The sequence below is a fragment of the Macrotis lagotis genome, chromosome 3 (assembly GCF_037893015.1).
Source record: "Macrotis lagotis isolate mMagLag1 chromosome 3, bilby.v1.9.chrom.fasta, whole genome shotgun sequence".
Lineage (NCBI taxonomy): Eukaryota > Metazoa > Chordata > Mammalia > Peramelemorphia > Peramelidae > Macrotis > Macrotis lagotis.
Genome location: NC_133660.1, coordinates 17905419 through 17927575, shown reverse-complemented (window position 1 = coordinate 17927575; position 22157 = coordinate 17905419). Strand labels below are relative to the sequence as shown.

Below are 22157 nucleotides of genomic sequence, written 5' to 3'. Positions count from 1 at the left end.
CTGCAAGGCCCACCGCCCCTAAGCACTGCTCTGCTTCTCTCTGTTTCTCTCAGGGGATCTTCAGCCTGACCTTGAATGAACGCTTCACTCTTAACGGCGGCTATCTGGGTGAGCGGCTTCTTCTGGGGCCTCCCAGGCTGAGCAGGGGGTTGGGGGAGACTCAGAAGACCCCCGAGACTATCCTCTGGGCCTGCTCCTCTCTTTTTCAGGCATCTTAGAGTGGTTCTTGGGCAGAAGAGATGACACGTGGATTGGGTTCCTTATGAGAAGCGTGCTGGAAAATGCCACAAGGTAGGCCCTAGGGTGACACAGAAAGATTCGAACCTGCTGCTGTAATCTGCCCCCAGGACTGCTCCATGGCAACACTCTGTTTGGGGTTTTAGTTTTAAGGAGGCTCAGGCTTCCCCCCGCCCAGGTCCTCCTCTCCTTGTTAAGAGGGTTCCCTTGCTCCTAGAGACCTTGCACATTGGAGGGAGTGATGGAGGCAGGCAGAGAGGGAGAGCTGCTGTTACTGTCTCTCTCTCTGGGGCTTAGTTTGGGGTTCAACAGGGAAGTGCCCAGATAAAAAGGGGGCAGAGGCAAGATTTCCATGTGGCCTGTGCCCGAGCCCCTCTGTGCCTTAGTTTCTTCTTCTATAAAATGAAAATAATATCCCCTGGTAGGGGACTTGCTCCACCAGGCTGTGGTCAAAGACTAAGTGAGATCGCTTGTCTGATTGGGGGAGCCCTTTGTGTAAGGGCTCCAGAATCCTCAGAAGTTTGGGGTGGCATTTTAGACCTGAGTAGGTGGCCCATTTTCATATTAATTTAGAAATGATGCCTGGGTCAGCCCTTCTGCTCCATGTGAGAGCCAGTGTACAGTCATCCCATAAAGGACCCCCAAACTCAGCAGCCAGAAAAGATAGAGGGCCCCTCTTTTGAGGTGGTCTCAGGCTGGCTCTGCTCTCTTTAGCTTCCATATTCTCCCTTGGGCTTGCTGAAGTCTGAAGAAAGAATGTATCCCCAAGAAGAAGGCTTGTGGACCGAGTGCGGTCCTCCCAATAGAGGGGAAGCCCTCCGAGGGCAGACTCGGCCCCTAAGGATGTGTCTCGGCTGAGGGAAGAAATGACCTGTTTTTCCCCATTCCCCTGAGCAGTTACGAAGACGCCAAGAACATGTTGATCAAAACCAAAATCCTGGCCCCAGCCTACTTCATCCTGGGAGGCAACAAGTCCGGGCAGGGCTGTGTGATAACGCGGGACCGAAAATCCATTGCAGACTTCTATGAGTGAGTCTGCTTGGGAGGAAGTGGATGCTGGGGATGGGGGGGGGGGGGGTGAGGGGCCAGGCTCTCTGAACTTTGTCCATCTGCCTGTCTGGCCCCAGGCTCAAACCCAAGGAGGGCAGATGGTTCGTGGTGGAGACCAATTATGACCGTTGGAAAGCTCCCTTCTTCTTGGATGACCGAAGAAACCCCACAATCACCTGTTTAAACCAAACCACACAAGAGGTGAGTCTGCAGAGCTTGAAGCTGAGAGGACCAAGCCTGGAGTAACCTCCTACTGTATGTATCATGTGAGGAGGGGACAGCTGCAAGCCTCAGGGGAGAGCCAGGTGGCTGGGGCAGCTGAGAGGAGGAAGTCAAAGGTGAATCTGGGGGGGGGGGGAACTTGGCAGGAAAATGGGGGAAAATGGAGGAAAACAAAGGACAACAATCTCTAGGCCCTGGGAGGGACCTAGACTCTCCTTCTAGATAGAAAGGGAGGAGGGTCTGGAGTAGAAGGCAGATGAAGAGTGTGACACTTCAGAGAAGAGAATCAAGGCAGAGGGGAGGAGCTGGCGAGGCTCTGGCGGGGCTCAGCTGGACTCACCCCCAGGAGTGGCTGACCGCACCCCATCTGCCATGATGGAGGACTTGCTTCACCAGGCTGTGGTCAAGGGACAAATGAGATCTCTGCTTTGATCAGGAAGGGGTAGAGAGGGATGAGTGTGGCACCTTAGAGCTGGGTGGCCCGGTCTGCCAGACTGGAGTTGGGGGAGACCCCCGAGTAGCCACCAAGGATGAAGCCCACAGGAGATTCAGGAGGAGCAGATGGGGATTCTGCAAGGCAGGGGCGGGTCAGTGAATGATGTTGCTGGTGAGGTCTGTTGTGTCCATCCAGAAGACCCTCCTGATCCTTAGGTAGCCTTTTCTGCTGAGTCCCATGGATCCAAAGGATGGTGGTGGTCCTTCTCAAAGGGAGATGATGCCATGACAACCTTGTGAATTGAATTTGAGTGGGGGAGTGCTAAATCACCAGCCTCACTTTTTCCTCCAGAGCCATCCGAGTCCAGTGGCCAGATATGAATCAGGATGACTGGAGATGGCCCTAGATGAGTGGGAGACCTTGACCTTTTAAAGCTGAGGTCTTTCCCAGTTCATTGAGGCAATGTCCATTCAATGATTGAGGTTAGGTAAGAAAGGAGGGGAAAATGGCCTCTTTTACCTCTTCAACAAAAGAAAAAGTCAATATGGGGAAAGGCCCTCGGGGTCCAGAAACAGTTCCTATTGACTCTCACTCTGAGTCATCAAAACCAAAGCAATGACCTGGAGTCCAAGACCCCGGACACAAGCTCAAAGCCAGGGGGCACCAACAGAATAATGGAGTTTGGTGGGGAAGGCAGCAGCTGGCTGAGGACGTGGGGTCAAAGGATGGGCTTGAACCTCTGGCCTGGGCTCACAGCAGAGTGTACAGACCACCGGCCAGGTGGAACAGCTTTGTCTCATCCGAGGGTGGGAAAGGCAGATGGCCGCCTAGCTTTAACCCTCCTTAGACAGGAAAGAAAGGAGGAGTCACTGTGGAGACCCCAGAAGTGTCTGGGGAGGGGCCCGCCTGTACAGTCCATTCCCCCCACACCTGCACAGCAGCCAGAGGAAGCTGGGCATTACTGGGACCTGGGGGGGGCAGAAACCAGAAGATGGGCAATGGGAGGGGGTCATGTTGTTAGGAAAAATATGGAGAGGGTGTTCTCATTTCCATGAGGAGAGCCTTTCTGTGAAGGTCAGTGGTTTGTCACCGGCACACTAGAGGTCGCCTGGTCTGAAAGGACACAGGTGGCGCATTGGGAAACTGGTCCCATGCCTGGTGGTCCAAGAGAGAGTAGTAAGGGGGCATCCAGGCTGTATTGGTGCTCTCTACCAGCTGGAGTGGGGGGTCAGTGGAATGGGGTTGGCCTGACTCAGTGGTCTGGGAGACTGGACACCTGCAGAAGCTAGCTTCATTCAGTCTGGCGGGGTGGGGCATCCCCTGGGGACAATGGCAGGCAGATGGTTCAGGGCAGCAGGGTGGCTTTATCCTTGGCTTGGGTCTGTGAGCCCAGTGTTGGCCCTATGGACTTGCTTGCTCCCACCCCAAAGGCTGGGGTCTCATCTCCCCAGTAGCCCCCCTTGGGGGCTGTTTCTTGGCCCCAGGAGCACTGCCTGGGGCCCCAGAAGGGACCATACCAGCCTCTTCCCTCCTGGGGTGCTGGCATGAGAGGTCTGTCAGGGAGGAGAGATCTTCCCAGTCACCAGGGCCAGAACCCAAGATGGTGCCTTTCTTTCCTAGAACATCTCCAAGACCACCTCCTATGACATCCTGTCCACAAAGCCCATCCTCAACAAGGTAATTGTTGGCTGTGAGGGCGTCTCTGCTGGGGCCCAATACATGACCATTCCCCTTGGGCTGCTCTGAGTGGGGTGGGGGCTGCACCAGTTGAGTTGGGGTCGTTTTGTGTGGCGCCACAAAGGTGTGGTGTGCCATTTTGTTTTGTTGGCAAATGGGCAGGAAGCGTGGTAGCCAGCGGAGGCTGCCTTTCTAGCACTAGCTGCCAGGAGCCCCCACCCACGGCCATCCTGCGGGGAGGGCTGTGGATGCTGCTCTCCAGAGTGTCCTGGTCTGGCTTCTAGAGAGGCTGTGTGGTGTGGTGGACGGAGGGCCTCTGAGTCAGGAAAACCCATCCTGGCTGTGGGACCCTGGACAGGTCATGGGCCTCTCTGCCCTGGGCTCAGTGCTGTTTCTTACAGCTCACAGTCTATACCACTCTGATGGATGTGCCCGGTAATGTGTACGAAGTCTACCTGCGAGATTGCCCAGACCCTTGTATCGGCTGGTGAGGAGCCCCATCTCGGAGGCTCGTCTGCCCCACCACTGAGGAGCTCTGCACAGGTAGGCCCAAGACCCAGCGTCGGAGGGCAGCCAGGACCTCGGGCTCGTCTTCACTTCCTTATGCTTGTGGACAATCCAGGGAGTTTACTTTCCTGCTAATCCTCTGAGATTCCTTCTGAATTTGCCCATCATAGCTAGGAAAAGGAAGCAGTCCTTCAGAATCCCCATCACCAGACTCTGCTGAGCATGGGTTGGGCTTTCCTTTAGATGAGGGAGCCCTGGTGCCATTGGATGATGGGAGAGGGCTCCCCTGCACAGCCTGCGGGACCCCGGTCAGCCGACGGTCACCCCATGACCTGGATCTTTCCCAGAGGGACGGCAAGCAGCCAAAAGAGATAGATGGTCCTGGCTCGGCTTCTGGCCAGGTGACCACAGGCTTCTTTTTCTCATTGTTAAAATAAACACGCTGTTGTGATACCTTGCCTTCTGTGGTCTTGGGGTGGCTGGGGTGGTACCTGCCCAGGTGTGACAGTGCTGGGGATCAGTAGTGGGTTCCTAATGGAGGGGGAGGAAATGTCCCACCACCTGCAGGGACCAGTTGGAGTCTGCACCAGATGCTGCTCATGGGCAAGATATGGGTGTCCTCCAAACTGATCCTGCACCTCATTTTCCTGGCTTTCAATTCGAAGGAGAAATGCAAATGTCCATTCGAGCAGCTTTCCTCAGATCTGCGTCCATTTGATGTGATGCTACATTCTCAGCCAATAGGCAATCAGTATTGACTTTGCACTCACATGTGTGTGTGTGAACCTCTTTGTGTGGTGTAGGGTGTGTATGAGAGTATGTGTGTGGTGTATGAGGGTATGGTATGTGTGTATATGAATGCATGGGGTATGTGAGTGACTGGTGTGTGTGTGTGTGTGTGTGTGTGTGTGTGTGTGTGTGTGTGGTGTCTTGGTCCTGATAGGGTGCTGCTCTTAAGCTCAGAGCAGGGGGTGGGGGCCTTGCTCCCTCAGTTCTCAGAGGAGGGTGGCTGTGCGTGGTCACCCTTCCACCCCATTGGTCCGTCATCCAGAGTATTGGGTGTCTGCCCGTTTCAGTGGTTGGCACTCTCTCCCTGGGCCCCAGAACCCCCCAGTTTGACCACACTATCCTGGGGAGGGAGAGTGGTCTTGGCGGTGGAAGGATCTGCATAGCATTTGCTTCTCTTCTCATTTTTAAATTCGATTTTCTTCTATTAACAATCACAGATCCACTTCCAATTTGTTGTGGAATATAAGATGTTATTCCAAACCTAATTTCTGCCACACTACTATTTCATTTTTCCCAGAAATTCTTCTGTCAGCTGATTTATTGAGCCTGCAGTTATTAAATTAAATTATTTCTGAAGCTTCCTTATCTACTACAGACCATGATCTAGTTTTGCAGTTGTTTTTAACTATTACCAAAGTAGTTTGATCACTTTTATAATCTAGTCAACTTCTAATCTTCCTTCCCCTTTATCTTATTCTATAACATCCCTGGATAGTTCTAAATCTTTTGTTTCTATAAATGAATTTTGTTATGATTTTGCTAGTTCTATAAATTAGACCTTGGGCACTTTGACTGGAAAAGCATTAAATCTATCAAAGAATTTTGATTGTCTTGTCATTTTTCTATGACCTGGCCACAGATACTGAATATTCCTCCAGTGATTCAAGTTTGTTCCTTTTTTTTTAAGTTTCTGCAAGGCAATGGGGTTAAGTGACTTGCCCAGGGCCACACAGCTAGGGAATTATTAAGTGTCTGAGGCTGGATTTGAACTCAGGTCCTCCTGACTCCAGGGCCGGTGCTCTATCCACTGCACCACCTAGCCACCCCTTGTTCTTATTTCTTTAAGGAGTATTTTATAATTGAATCTCATTATTAACAGGCATTGAGTATGCTTTGGGAGATTGAATCCTGATCTTTTATGATTTTTAAGGGTATTTGGAATGGAATTTCCCTTTTTATCACTGTCTCTGTCACCTAAAGCTTTTCACAATGTTTCCAACTGACCTTTCCACACGGTCCTCCCTTTCATGCAATATAGTCCAGTCAAACTGACCTTGTCTCCCCTGCCACATGACAATCCACTGCCATCTCTAAGCCTTAGGATCTCTAGATCTTTTCAAAGCTCCATTGGTACATCACTGTATGTGTGACATCTTTATTGTAGTGATGTGTTGATTTGCTGTTGGGTCATTCTCCCCATCTCCCCTGGATGTAAGCTATTTGAAGGCAGGACCAGTTGTATCCCCAGCCCTTGGCACAGGGCTAAGCATGAGCTACTTAAGGATGCATAGGGAGGATGGCAGGGTGAGAGGCAGCCCAACAGAGGCAGCTAGTGGCCCAGTGGTGAGTGCCCTGGCCCAGGAGTCTGGTGAACCCACCCCTGGGACAGAGGAGGGGAGCACAATGGATTAGGAAGTGGAATCTAACATCTTTTTGGCAATAAGAAACCTTATCTCTCCTTGCTGTTCTCTGGAACTCTTCATTTGGATATATCTTGCTTTTCATCCTTAAGGCGTCATCAGATGGCCATCTTGTTTTCTTGTTTCTTTTAAATACTTCTTTGTTGTTGCCTCCCATATAATCTCACACACTTTCTGTCCCATAGTTCTTCAGGAACTCTGTCTCCCAGACCTAATCCCTTAAATTTATTCATTCCCTCCATGTCATATTCATAATGGGTGTTATTTGGATCACACTATACAATTTGGTGGTTTTCCCTGCTTTTTTCCTATTCAAATCTGAATTTTTCAATAAGAAACTTATCTGAGCTGGCCTCATTTAACTAACTATATAGAGCTTCTCAACCTTTGGCTACATGATATATAAGTAAACTGATTTCAATATCGACCACTTGGTGATGTTCATCGTAGAGTCTCCTTTTGGCTTATTGAAAAAAAGTGTTTTTGGGGCAGCTAGGTGGTGCAGTGGATAGAACACCGGCCCTGGAGTCAGGAGGAACTGAGTTCAAATCCAGCCTCAGACACTTAATCATTACCTAGGTGTGTGGCCTTGGGCAAGCCACTTAACCCCATTGCTTTGCAAAAACTTAAAAAAAAGTGTTGTGACCGGTGTATTGTCTTAGCAAACTCTTACTTGTCTTGGCCCTGCATAGTTTTGTATTCCAGGGCCAGTCTTGCCTGTTATTCCTGCTTTAGCATTTCCAATCCTCTATGATGAACATAACATTTATCTTGGTGGTATTTCTAGATTTGTAGGTCTTTATAAAGAACTTTGCAATTCCCTATAGGCAATTTAGCCTACCTTGTTCCTCTTCTTTTTTTTTACCCATTGTCCAAGATTATACACTGATGGGCAGCCATTACAGACCTACCAAAATAGATGTTTTTTCATTATGTGAATGACTAGACCATACTCTTTGGACTGGCCATAAATTTTGTCTAGGATGTTCTGTGACCTTCCAGGGCTGGGAATGTCATCTGTAGACAAAGAGGATCTGGGGATTCTCGACATCTCTAGGGAAGCCTTCGACGCTGGTCCTCATTGGGCCTCTGATAGCTGTTTTCTTCAGTTTTATTGTCTGGTGAGGCAGTTTTGTTCAGGATTCTCCATCATCCTCTCTTCAAAACTTCATGAATAGATGTCCAGGGACAGAGGCCTAAGTTTTACCTCATTTCTGCAGCACATTGACCAGAAGTCAATTAGAGTAGTTGATTTAATGGACAGGGTGTGTGGTGGATGTGGTTCATGAGAAGAAGACCCGAAGATCTGTAATAGTTTTAGAAAGAAGTTCATTAGGTCATTTGGTAGAGGCAGCTGGAAAGGAGTTGTGACTTCTTCCCATCTAAACTCTGGAAGGTTTACTTTAAATAGGATTTACACAACCCCAAAGCCAGAACACAAGCTTGAGTGGATCCATCACAAGTCCCGAGTCTGTAACCCAACACAAGAATGCTTTGAGTGAATCTGAGATCCAGGGAGACCTAAAACACCTTGGAACATTCTCCAGCATTCTTAGACAGTTTCTGAGGTGAGGCAACATTCTGGGTGTGGACAACCTTTAATCACATAGGATTAGATTTAAATAGCATAATAATTCCTAAACAATACAATAAATTCTTTTTACCCACATGGAGTAGGGAGAGAACTGACTTGCTTATAAAGTCCCAGAGACTAAGTTAAGGAAAGAGGAAGAAGAGGATAGAGACAGAAGTTGTCTTTTTTTTTTTTAAAGTTAGAATGGGCAACTCCTCTTGACTCATTGACTAGTTTTCTAACATAAACCCTTCTTGACAAAGAGATTGTTGTGTCATCTCAAAGCAATAAATCTGGGAGTACTAAGATTTTTATATTTATATGTTTCATTTCTAAAGATTTCTTTTTTTCACCTCTATGAATTTCTTTTCTTTCTTTTTTTTTTTTTAGGTTTTTGCAAGGCAATGGGGTTAAGTGGCTTGTCCAAGGCCACACAGCTAGGTAATTATTAAGTGTCTGAGGCTGAATTTGAACTCAGGTCCTCCTGACTCCAGGGTCGGTGCTCTATCCACTGCACCACCTAGCATATGAATTTCTTTTTAAACTTTCGTTCTTTTATTTTTTATTTTCAAATGCTCTCTCTTCCTCTTGTTTCTTCCCTATCCATTGAGAAGCCAAACAATATGACACTTATTATGCATGTGTAGCCATACAAAACATATTACCTTTTGGTCATGCTGCAAAATTTTTTTTTAAATTAAGAAAAAGAAAGGTTATTTCTAGAACTTTCCCATCTTCTCTCCTATCCTCTGCAAGCCAAGCTGGGCAAAAATGATTTTTCTCAACTGGATGATTTTTTTAAAATTCAGTTTTATTTTTGGTTCCAAATTCTCTCCTTCCCCCTCTCCTCCATCTATTGAGAAGGCAAGAAATATATATGAGGTCATACAAAGCCTTTCTTCATTAGTCCTGTTCTGGGGAGAAAGAGAAAAAATATGCTTCAATTTGTACTTTACAGGCATCTGATATCTTTTTGGACATAAAGAGCCTTTTTTTTTAATCATGAGTCCTTTGGAACTGAATGGGTCATTGATTCTTTTTCTGATCTTGCTGCTATTGTACAATGTTCTCCTAGTTCTTTTCATTTCACTTTGCATCGGTTCATAATGTTTCCCCATCTTTTTCTGGAACTGTTCCCACTGTCATTTCTTTCAGCATAATAATAATATTGCATCACTTTTTTGTTTTGGTTTGGTTTTTGCAAGGCAATGAGGTCAAGGGACTTGCCCAAGATCACACAGCTAGGCCATTATTAGGTGGCTGAGGTTAGATTTGGACTCAGATCCTCTTGACTCCACTGCACCACCTGCCCTGCAGAAAGACAGACACACACTGATGCAAAGTGAGGTGAACAGAACCAGGAGAACACTGTGTATTCTGTGAGAGCAATATTGTTTAACGATGCAATGTGAATGACTTCGCTCTTCCCAGTAATACAGTGATCCAAAGACTCATGATGAAAGATGCCATTCAAATCAAGAGTCCAAATGCAGATTGAAGCCTATTATGTTTCTCTTTATTTTTTTCCTTTGGGTCTCAAACACATATAAAAAGAAAAATCTTAGTACTCCCAGATTTATTGCTTTGAGATGACATAACAATATTTTGTATGACAGCACACATAGAACTATTTCAAATTCCTTATCGTCCCAGGGAGGAGAAAGGTAAAAGAGGGAGGAAGAAAAATTGGAAGTCAAAATTTCTTTTTTCTTTTGCAAGGCAATGGGGTTAAGTGATTTGCCCAAGGCCACACAGCTAGGTAATTATTAAGGGTCTGAGGCTGGATTTGAACTCAGGTCCTCCTGACTCCAAGGATGGTGCTGTATCCACTGTGCCACCTAGCTGCTCCAGAAGTCAAAATTTCTAAAAAAAAAATTTTACAAGTAATTGGGAAAAAAATAAAACATTATTTAAAATAAAAAATAATATTCTAACACATTCATACCCCATAACTTTTTCAGCCATTTTCAGGTCCTTTTCCTTTGATCTCTTTTGGATATAAACCTAGGAGTGGTATGACTGGATCAAAGGGTATGCACAACTTTTTGATTCTTTAGGCATATGTAATTCCATCTTGTTCTTTAGAATGGATGGATCAGTTCACAACTCCATCTGCAGTGCTTTAGTGTCTGTTTTTCCCCTTATTATAAATTTGGTTCAGTTACACACACACACACACACACACACACACACATACACACACACGCGTGCACACACACACACACACACACACACACACACACACACATACAAACATATGTTTTTGCAAGGCAGTGGGGTTAAGTGGCTTACCCAAGGCAGCACAGCCAGGCAATTACTAAGTGTCTGAGACTGGATTTGAACTCAGGTACTCCTGACTCCAGGGCCGGTGTTCTATCTACTGGGCCACCTAGCCACCCCTTAGTTCCCTGTATATTTGAGAAATGAGATCTTTATCAGAGAAACTTATTATGAAGATTTTTTTTTCTCAGTTTCCTGCTTTTCTTCTAATCTTGGTTACATTGGTTTGGTTTATACAAAAATTTTTAAATTTGTGTAATCAAAGTTTCTCATTTTACTTCCTTAGAATCTCTATCTTTTCTCTGACCATGATTAGTCCTTTCATTTCAAAAAATTTTTTAGTTTTTTAAAAAATTATTTTATTTATTTAAGGCAATGGGGTTAAGTGACTTGCCCAAGGTCACACAACTTGGTAATTATTAAGTGTCTGAGGTCAAATTTGAACTCAAGTCCTCCTGACTCCAGGGCCAGTGCTCTATATACTGTGCCACCTTGCTGCCCCTAGTCCATTTTTAAAAACAATTTGGAGCTGTGTCCCCCAAATCACAAAATGGTGATCCACTAGTAGGTCTATATGGCCAAGGAAATCAAAGAAAGAGATAAAAGTCCCACATATATATAAAAATATCACAGTAGCCATGCAGATTGTGGTCTAGGATCATTTTGGAGTTTTGAGTTGAATACTGAAAAACTTGTCATTTGGCTCCTCTCCTTGAGGGGATAAAAGTTTTTCAGAGATGTTAGGAAAACATGGCTTTGTGGGCTTGGGAAAGTACAATCTAGTTAACTCTGTGTTTTTGCTGGTGTTTCTTCACCAGGAGGAAGGTAAAGGCTGAGTGATGGGAGTTACTCAGTCACCCACCTAAAGTCAGCAACAAGATGCCAACCTATTCAGTCCTAGGTTAATTCCAAAGGGAATCCTGTAACCATGCACTCCAAGGAATGAAGCTGGGCCTCGTGTTTGGGGAGGCCACCTGATCGTACCCTGGAGCTTGTCTGTCAGCTCCCAGGCAGGCTGAGAGGGCCAGGATCCCAGCCACCAGAGCAGGGGCTGCTTCCAGGGAGGAAGTGCTGGGGAGCCAGAAGAGGAGGCCTGCGCTTCGGGCTGGCTGGGTCTCTTCCTCCTACCATGCCCATCTCTCTTCACCAGAGGAGGGCTGAGGATCTCCAGTATCCCATCCTCCTGCTGACGGCCCACCAGTGTCCCCAGTCCAAAAGCCAAGCACCCATGGGTTGGCAGTCATCATGCTGAAGGGCAATTTCTTGAGCACCCCACAATGGAAGACAACCAGAACCCAATTATTCCTAAGAAAGCTCCTTGTGCACTCTTAAGCTCAAGACTACCCCCCACTAGAAGGAGGGGGGGTGGCTGGAGTGGATCAACAGAGAGAGAGAGAGAGAGAGAGAGAGAGAGAGAGAGAGTAGGAGGGGTCACACCAGCAGGGTTTGACTCCCAGTTGATATTGAGAATCACCCTCAACACCTCTAGAGTCCAGAGAAGGAGATAGAACCAGTCTCATTGTAGAATTGTGAGTCCAGAGTTTAGACTCCATGATAGAATATTATTCACCATAAGAACTAGTGAAAAGGATAGTTTCAGAGTAAGTTGAGAAGATGTGGATGAAGTGAGTAGAACCAGGAGAACAATTGGCACAATGATAACAACATCAGAAAGAAAGGGGGCAGTGAGGTGGTATCAAAAAACCCCAAGAAACAAAGTTTTTTTTAAAGCACCAGAAAGAAAGCCAAGGTTGGAAGACTCAATAGTTCTGATCCATGTGATGATGCCGCACAATTCCAGAAGCCTGGGGATGGTCCTGGCTATGTCCCTCCCATTAACTGTGGAGGATATATTCTTGGACACAGCAAATGTGTGGATTTGTTTTTGTCTGTTTGTTTTGTTTATTATCATAAGGATTTTGGGAAGGGGGATTAACTGGGTGAAAGTAATAACAATAGGGTGGACAAAAAGAAGAAAAAAGAGGAATCGAAACATTTTTAAATACATGGGGGGACAGAAGGAAATTCAAAGAAGACCACAGACAAGCCAGACAGTTTTGAAAGTGACAGAATTCACAGTTTTTATAGAAGACATTTCTAGTTTCACATGTTACCATCTTCTTCTGTTGGAAGTAGTCCATGATAGTCTTTGGTTTTCTGTTTAATAATTCTTTATTATCCATTAATTTTAAAATAAAAAATTTTAAATGTAAAATAAATGAATGCATTTTGATTGACTGAAGGGCCTTCATCCAGCAGTGCCATTGTATGGCTGGAGTTTCCATCCACTGTGGAGAGAGTTGACATGTGGCTTGTCTACAGAAGCTGACCTCCTCAGTCATCCTTCAGGGATCTCTGACTCTGACGTCCAGTGTGGTCTCTGTTTCTGTCTCTGTCTCTCTCTCCCTCTTCTCTCTCTCTCTCTCTCTCTCTCTCTGTCTCTGTCTCTCTCCTCTGTCTCTGTCTCTGTCTCTACCTGTCTCTCTGTTTCTGTCTCTGTTTCTCTCTCTCTCCGTCTCTTTTACTGTCTCTCTCTGTCTCCCTCTGTCTCTGTGTCTCTGTGTCTCTGACTCTCTGTCTCCCTTTGCATCTCTGTCTTTGTCTCTGTCTCTCCCCCTCTCTTTCTGGTCCTCCCATATTCATTCTCTCTCTCTCTCTCTCTCTCTCTCTCTCTCTCTCTCTCTCTCTCTCTCTCTCTCTTTCTGTCCCCCCTGTCACTAAGCACCTCAGATAGGTGTCTGAGGCTGGATTTGAATCCAGGCCCTGCTGACCAGGGCTGGTGCTCTGCTTCCTGTTGGGTTCTTCACAAGTCACTGTCTCTCTACAGTTAGATGAGTCTGAGTGCCAGGCCCTGGGCTGGGTGGTCACATAGGTCTTCCCAGCCCCACTGACGAGCTTCCCTCTGTGGCCTTCAATCAGTTATCTGAGGAAATGTAGACTTTTTTGGTTAGAAATGTGATTTTGCTCCTATAGGGAACTCCCAGATGAGAAACTTCCTCCACCAATGCCAGTTGTCACCTTCTCTGCCCTTGAGTCTTGCCTAGGTCACCAGGAGTCCTGGGGTCTTGTCCAGGTCACCTGGTCCCCGCCACCACCATGACCTGTTTATCTGCTCCAAGTCATGTCTCAGCCAACATCAGACCCTGGTACTCTCTTCATGGGGTTGAGTCAGGAACTTGTCTTGTCTGTCTCACACTTTGGCCAGATGTTGCCACATTTATCCTGGCTCTGCTCCCTGCTGCCGTGCCTTGGGCCTCCTCATTGTGCCAGATGAGGCCTCCGAAATTTCTCCAAGAAGCAGCCTTGGCCATCACTCCCTCCACCGTCCCTTGCCATTCCCTCTTCACAGCTCCCCCCAGGATGGCCCTGCACATTTCTCAACAACAGCCAAGTCTCAAGCTATGGAGTAGGCTGGCAGTTGCCTGTACTGTTGGGCAGCAGTTCCCTCTGAGTGTGGCTTCTCCGGCACCTAATGCTCATGGAGATGAGCCTCCTCGCCACCTTTCACCTGTCATCACACCGATGGCTGTATCTTGAAAAACCACCCAGGCAAGCCATGACAACACCAAGGACCCAAAGATAACTGGGCACTCGGTGACCTCCTTTGGGCAGGGCCAATTCCACCTGAGCTCCAGAGTAGTGATGTCAATGAGGTCATGCCAATTATCTCTCATTCTGGAAAGAATGAGGCCAGGCAAACAGCCTTTCAAAGGCTGTTATGACATGATAGGAAGAGGGGAGTTGAGGAGCTTCTTGTTTCCAAGCATGAGATTGAACTATCATTTATCGCCCCTAGAAAACATATGGTGGGGGGATCACGGACCATCCAAATCCACCCAATCTCTGGCTTGCACTCACCTAAGGAGCCTAAGGTACACACGTGAGGCTGAGCAAGACGGTGGCTAGAGACCTTGGACTCAGGAAGACCAGGAAGATCAAATCCTGCTTGAGTCCTTGGGAAAGTCACTGCTCTGGACCCATCCTCTGTCAATGGGGTTGAGTAGAGCAGATGCCCCCCCCCAGCTCCAAATCCAAGCTCCTGTGATGGCATTCTTGCTCCCCATCCCCATACTGACTGCATCCTCACTAGTCAAGGCTGGAGAGTTGGGGTGCTCCTTGCTGCCCACTAACACTTCCAGATTCTCCCCCTTTCTCCCTCTGTCTCTAGACTCTCATCCTTGGAGGTTCATACTATTCATACCTGCTTCCCAATCAAAATGTGGTCACTGTTGTCTACAGCACCCCCCCCCCCCCGCCCCAGGCCCCTTCCCTTCCTTCCTCAATGAGCTCAGTACTTGGATCACCATTCTTCTACCCAACTCCTGCCCTCAGACTAGGGGATTTCAATAAACATCAAACTCATGATTCACTCAGTTTCTCAATCTACTCACCTCCCACAAGAGCCCCCCCACTCAAAGATGGTCTTCCCCTCGACCTGCCTTCACTCACAAATGCACTGCCTCCAGGGTCAAGAATTCTGAAACCCCCCAAAACCTGAAGAGATTTACCTGAACTGATGTTGAGCGGAGGGAGCAGAACCAAGAGAACAGAGTAATAAGGATTGTGATGACCAACCATGATCCACCTAGCTCTTCTCAACCATCCAGTGATCCAAAAAAATTCTGAAGGACTCGTGATGGAAAATACTATCCACAGTCAGAGAAGGAACTCTGAAGTCTGAATGCAGTTCAAAGCATGCTATTTTTACTTTTTAAAATTTTCACTTTAAAACAATTGCTTTCTCATGACTTCTCCCCTTTTGTTCTGATTCTTCTTTCACCACATGACAATATGGAAATATGTTTAACATAATTATATGTGTATAATCTAATATCAGACTACCTGCTGTCTTGGGGGAGGAGGAAGGAAGAAAGGGAGAAAATGTAGAGTTCAAAATATTACCAGAATGAATATCTTTGCATATAATTGGGAAAAATTAAAATAAAAAAAATTAAAAAAGAATTCTAAAATCTTTCTATCCTAATCATCATCTCTTGGTTTTTACCTCTCCCTCTGCCTTCCCCTATGGAACCCCACTTTTCATCCTCACTGTCACCTCCAGTCCCTTAGGCCCTCAATTCTCTCCTAGGCCATCTCTCTTGCTCCAGCCAATCTCTCCTCTTCTCCCCATCTTGAACCCTTGGTGAACCAATTCAACTCTACACTCTCCTCAGTTCTTTAGTCGCCTTATTTCACTGATTGCTTTCTGGGCAGTGTCGGCCTTGGATCCCTCTTTGAGGGCAGAGACTTTCTTTTGCCTCTTTTTTTCTATTAAGTTAGATGCTTAATAAATATTGATTGACTGATTGAGAGTCTTGGACCAAATGACGAATATTGATTTCTGGTTAAGATGATGACCTAAAAAGTTATAGATAAATCCAGTTCCCCAATAAGAGTATCCTGATGAGGAAGAGTCCTGGAGGAAACAACAGATTAACCAATGTTTCAAGGTTTGCAATGCACTTTATAAAAATTATCTCATTTTATCCTCGCAACAATTCTAGAGATAGATTTAGTTTCCCCATTTTTTTTTATAATAAAAAGGGAACAGACCTAGAGGTTAAGTGACTCTCCCAGTAAGTATCTGAGGCTGGATTTGAACTCATTTCTTCCTGACTCCAGTTTAGGACCTTTATCCCTTACTGCCTCTAACAACAGAACTATTCAAAAACCCACTGTCACATGAGGCAGAGCAACAAATCCATCCCACAGGCAAAATGAGACCTTTAAAACTTCCCAGGGGGGAGGAAAGAGATTAAATCATAACTTGGAAGTGTTTAACAAAATAAATAAGAATACAATACTGTCCAGATAATGTTAATTTGTGGTTTTCTAACTCGAAATATTTCGAGTGAGCAGGTATCCATTTCTTTTTTTTTTTTTTTTGTAAAGCAAATGAGGTTAAGTGGCTTGCCCAAGGCCACATAGCTAGGTAATTATTAAGTGTCTGAGGCTGGATTTGAACTCAGGTACTCCTGACTCCAGGGCCGGTGCTCTATCCACTATGTCACCTAGCTGCCCCTCAGGTATCCATTTCTATGTGATATAAGAAAGGCACAAGGAGATGGGTGGGGGGTGTCAATACTTCCCTGTTCTGGTAGGTGCCCAGGCAAATAAACCAGGTCAAGTTCGGTGAGCTCAAGGATCTGGGGTCACCCTAGTAGATCATCCCCTATGGGGCTACATCAGTGACTGATGTCATAGGGAGAGGGACAAGGCCAGTACAACTCAGGGAAACTTCAGAAGACAGTCTGAAGCTGCAGGTTTCTACAGGGGAGGGACAGGGCTAGCGTCCAAAGCTGTTGCCAACTTATAGCCCCAGACCGGGTTTCTGTGACTTTTTCCTTTGACCCACACATTCTTTAGGACCAAGTTTGACTCTAAGTTAAATCTGAATCTTTTCTTCAAATGCCCATTTTTGATAATAATTTTATGTTTCGTGACCAGTAAAAGATATGTTAATATTTTCACTATTCTGCCCTTTTTGAAGGGGTTTTTATGCCTGAGCACATGGTCAGCTTTTGTAAACTTGTCGTTGTCAAGCTGAGAATATGTACATTCTGTTCTATTCCTACTCAGTAATCCCCAGAGATTGATCATATCTTGTTTTTCTACATTTCTATTCAGATTCTTATATTTTTATCTCTTTTTTTGTTGATTTTACAATTATTCTGTCATCTGATCCTCACCACAATGCTGTGAGGCAGGTGATTCTTATCCTCTCTATTTTATAAATAGGGAGACACTGAGGCAGAGGTGAAATGACTTGCCCAGGGTCACAACTAGCAAGTGTCTGAGGTCCGATTTGAACTTTGGTCTTCCTGACTCCAGGAAAAGTCAGGTTGTGAAGAAGAGGATAAAGAGAAGGAATCCAGTCAACATTATTAATTTGCAAGCTAAGTGGTCTGCCCTTTCTCTCTTCAACAAGCCCAGGTACTCATCACTTGTTCTTTCTCTTTTGAATCCCCCCACCACGATGAGCCCTTGGGATGATTCCATCTCTGCTCTCCCTCCTCACTGAGACTTCACAGAGTCCCTAGTATCTTCCAAGTTCAGTCCAAGAACCCTTTGTCCAGGAGGTTCCCACTCTCCCCCAAAGTACCAAGATCAACCTGGCTCTTCTCCTTGTCTGGAAGAGGTTTTGGGGAGGCCTGGTGCCTCAGTTTCCTCTTCTGTCAAACAAAGATCTCTATCTATAGAGGGCTTTCCTGGGTCTCAGCTTATTGGGAGGAACATCTTTCAGTGGCTATAACTGGGAAAGGAGGAGATTGGACAAGAGGACTCTTGATGTACCTTACAGCTCCCAGCTGTGAAAGGCCTCCTTCATCTCTTCTCTGAGAGATTCACCTGCTGCTCCTTTGCCATTCCTACATGGAGTCCCTTCCCCCCCCCCAACTTTCCCGGCTGCTGGCTGCCTGCCCATCAGGGACAAGAAGAAGCAAGTGGTCACTCTGCCCAGTCCAGCAGACCTGGAGCCCAGAGCAGCTAGAGAACAGGAAGAGGGGAGTGGTCTCTGGGGGCCTTTACAGCTGCTCTGACTGGCATGGGGAAGCCTTATTTTCTTCTGAAGGAACTGCAGTGACCTGAAGTGATGAAGGTTTCCCTGAAGACCCATGCCTTAGAGCCACCAACAAGAAACCAGGGATTCCTTCTTTCCTTTGAGGGGATAGGGGAGATGGAAATTCCTTTGGTCCCTGGGAATGAAAGTAGGCTACCTTAAGGTGACCTGACTCCTGGTCTTGGGGAGAGGAGTAAGTCATGGGCAGGGCTGAGTGTGGACCCTATCCCTAAAAAGCTTTCTTGGTGGGCATGAGAAACTAGACTGGGGTTAAATAGTAGGTTGGACTTGGGAGTCCTGGGGAATGATGTAACAAAGAAACTATGGATTAAGGCATCAAGAGACCTGGATTCAGATTTTAGCTTCCCCATTTAATAGCTGTTTGATTGTATGGGAATAAAGCAACGTCTCTGCTTCACTACTTTCTGAAGGCAGCTAAGAGGCACAACCTGTCACCAGATACAACTGAGTTCAAATCTAGCCTCAGATATTCACAATGCAAGTTACAACATCATGATGGACCTCAGTTTCCCCATCTGCAAAATAAGGGACTTGGACTCAATGGCTCAAAACTTCCTTCCAGAAAGAGCATGTGGGCCTGAAAGGCTGGGCCATGTAAGAAGAATGGAAAAGCAGGATGGGGACAAATTGCAATGGACTTTACATTTCAGGCATGTTTTTTTTATCTTGGAATTTAGAGGGAGCCATGGTTAGACTTGATTTAGGAAGTTCTTTGGGGGGATGTTTGGAGAATGGGTTGAAGAGGCAAGAAATTTAATCAGAGAACACAATTAGGAGATTGTTTCAGTATTTCAGGTAAGCAGTGCTAAGGGCTTGAATGGGGGGAGGGGGTGGCTTCACGAGTAAAGAGAAAGGGACCGGCATGGACAAGAATATTCCTAGCAGCTCTTTTTTAGAGTGGCAAAGAATTGGAAGTGGAAGAGATGCCCATCAAGTGGGCAATGGCTGAACAAGCTGTGATCTATGAATGGAATGGAATGTTGTTATGCTATAAGAAATGATGAACAGGTGGATTTCAGGAAAAACCTGAAAAGAATTGCATAAACTGATGCTGAGTGAAGGGAGCAGAACCAAGAGAACATTGTACACAGTAACAACAATATTGTGAGATGATCAACTATGATGGACTTTGCTCTTCTCAGCAATACAGTTATCAAAAACATTTCTAAAGGATCTGCAATGGAAAATACCATGTACATTGAGAGAGAGAGAGAGAGAGAGAGAGAGAGAGAGAGAGAGAGAGAGCACTATGGAATCTGAATGCAGATCAAAGCACATTTATTTTAACTTTGTTTTTTATTTTATTCTTCATGTAGCTTTTCCCTTTTGAAATGATTCTTCTTTCAGAGTGTGACTAATATGGAAATCTTTATAACATGACTGTACATATTATCTATATCAAAAAACTTGCTCTCCTAGAATGGGGGGAGGGAAAGGTGGGAGGGAGAAAACTGTACAAAAATGAAAGTTGAAAAATCTATTTAAATATAATTGGAAAAATAAATAAATGAATACATAATTTTTTTGAAAAAGAAAGAAATGCCCTTTGACCCAGCAATACCACTACTGGGTCTATACCCTGAAGAGATGATGAAAAAGGGTAAAAACATTACTTATACAAAAATATTTATAGCAGCCCTGTTTGTGGTGGCAAAGAATTGGAAATCAAGTAAATGTCCTTCAATTGGGAAATGGCTTAGCAAACTGTGGTATATGTATGTCATGGAACACTATTGTTCTATTAGAAACCAGGAGGGACAAGATTTCAGGGAAGCCTGGAGGGATTTGCATGAACTGATGCTGAGTGAGACAAGCAGAACCAGAAAAACACTGTACACCCTAACAGCAACATGGGAGTGATGATCAACCTTGAAGGACTTGCTCATTCCATCAGTGCAACAATCGGGAGCAATTTTGGGCTGTCTGCAAAGGAGAGTGCCATCTGTGTCCAGACAAGGAGCTGTGGAGTTTGAACAAAGTTCAAGGACTATTCCCTTTAATTTAGAAAAAAAACAGATATCTTATTGTCTGATCTTGTCACCTCTTAGACTTCTTGTCTCTTCTTTAAGGATATGATTTCTCTCTCATCACACCCAATTTGGATCAAGGTACAACATGGAAACAAAGTAAAGACTGACAGAGTGCTTTCTGTGGGGGGGGGGAAGCAAGATAGGGGGAAAATTGTAAAACTCAAATAATATCTTTAATAAAAATTAATTTAAAAAAAAGAAAAATTAATCCATGGGACAGGTGGAAAGGAAGTTCTGATTGGCAACTAGTTGGCTATGAGGGATGAATGAGAGTAGAGTCAATGAGGGCATTATGACCATGAACTGAGGTGGTTGAAGGGATGGTGAGAATATCCTTAGTGAAATAAGGAAGCTTAAAAAAAGGTGGGTTTAGGAGGAAAGAAAAGTTTTGTTTTGTAAGTGTTTAATTTGGGATGTCTGCTGTGTGATTTCCACAAGTCAGTGGCTCAGGAGGGAAACTAGGAATGGTAATACAAATATATCTATAGATAGATAGAATACCATGAATAGAGCATCAGACCTGGAGTCAGAAAGTGCAAATCTGGCCTTAGACACTTATTAGCTGTGTGACCCCATAGACAAGTCACTTACCCTGGTTTACTTCAGTTTCTTCATCTATCAAATGATTTGGAGAAGGAAATGATGAAATGCTTCAGTCTCTTTCCCAAGAAAACCCCAAATGGGATCGTGAAGAGTTGGACACAGTTGAAACAAATGAATAACAACAAAAACAGATAGCTAATTGAGAGTCAACTCATAGAGTCACTAATTCTATCAATGGGAGCAGATAAAGTCACCAAGAGTATAGAGAGAAAAGGGTCCAGGAGAGAGTCTAGTGATGAGTGAGTATGATATGAAGATCTAGTAATGGAGACAGAAAAGGAGTGGTCAAACAGCTTGCAGGGCCACCAAGAGAGGTGAGCCTCAGGGAAACCGAGAGAGGTGAAGCCTCACGAAAATCTGGAGAGGAAGAAGAATCAAGGAGAAGAAGTGGTCAAAAAAGAATAAAGATTGAAAAAAAGACCATTGGACTTGGCCAGTAAGAGAAACTGGTTTACTTTTTATTCCTATTCAAAATTTCTCTGGAAGCCTATCATATCTTACTTTTTCTAAAATCCTATTAATCTCCTTAGTTCCCTCTCTCTCTGTCTTCAAGGATAGCAAGTAATCTGATATAGCTTATATATGTACAATCATGTTACATATATAAAACAAATAAATAAAACACTAAAAATAAAAAAAAATCATGAGTGGTCAGACTTGAGAAAACCATGGAAAGAATTAAATGAACTGATCTTGAGTGAAGTGAGCAGAACCAAGAGAAGAATCAGAACTAAAGGGTAAAACCACATGAAGGATAAAACAAAACAAAAAACCAAATTTTATATGGTTAGATTTACCTAGGCCTAAGAGGGAATAACTTGAGTCCCCTCTCCATACCTCCCCACTATTAGTCATCTAACTTTTCATTTAAGAATTTGGATCCAGGGGTGGCTAGGTGGCGTAGTGGATAAAGCACCGGCCTTGGAGTCAGGAGTACATGGGTTCAAATCCGTAATCAGACACTTAATAATTACCTAGCTGTGTGGCCTTGGGCAAGCCACTTAACCCTATTTGCCTTGCAAAAAAAAAAAAAGAATTTGGATCCATAAGCCATTCTGGAGAGCAGTCTGGAGTTATGCCCAAAGAGCAATAAAACTGATCATACCCTTTGACCCAGCAATACCAATACTAGATCTATATCCTAAAGAAATCATTTAAAAATGGGGAAAAAATCTCACACATTCAAAAATATTTATAGCAGCTCTTTTAGCAATGGCAAAGAATTGGAAATTGGAGGGATGCCCAATCAACTGGTGAACAACTGAACAAGTTGTGGCATATGAATGTTATGGACTACTGTTGTTCTATAAGAAATCATGAGTGGTTTCCCAGTTGATAAATGGTCAGAAGATATGAAAAGACAATTCTCTTATGAAGAAATTAAAGCTATCTATAGTCTATGTAAAAATGCTCTAAATCATTATTGATTAGAAAAATACAAATTAAAACAATTCTAAGATATTGCCTCACACCTCTCAAATTGGCCAATATGACTAAAAAGGAAAATGATCAATGTTGGAGGGCCTATGGGAAA

At 44.9% G+C, this 22157-nt stretch overlaps 1 protein-coding gene across 4 annotated transcripts in view; it reads left to right on the top strand.

The window, feature by feature from the left end:
- ASAH1 (N-acylsphingosine amidohydrolase 1) overlaps window positions 1-11327 on the top strand; it is a 48316-nt gene extending 36989 nt beyond the window's left edge. The window contains exons 9-15 of one of the 4 annotated variants that reach the window (XR_012476828.1): window positions 54-108; window positions 210-291; window positions 1135-1266; window positions 1365-1488; window positions 3566-3622; window positions 4024-4165; window positions 11230-11327. Coding sequence is in view for 1 of the 4 variants with exons in the window: in XM_074228226.1 (XP_074084327.1) it covers window positions 54-108; window positions 210-291; window positions 1135-1266; window positions 1365-1488; window positions 3566-3622; window positions 4024-4113 (540 nt within the window). In the remaining 3 variants the exon portion in view is untranslated. Of the gene's footprint in view, window positions 1-53; window positions 109-209; window positions 292-1134; window positions 1267-1364; window positions 1489-3565; window positions 3623-4023; window positions 5705-11229 lie in introns of those variants that run through there. The other 3 variants (XR_012476827.1, XR_012476826.1, XM_074228226.1) reach the window with 3 other exon arrangements.
- Window positions 11328-22157: the final 10830 nt, after the last annotated feature.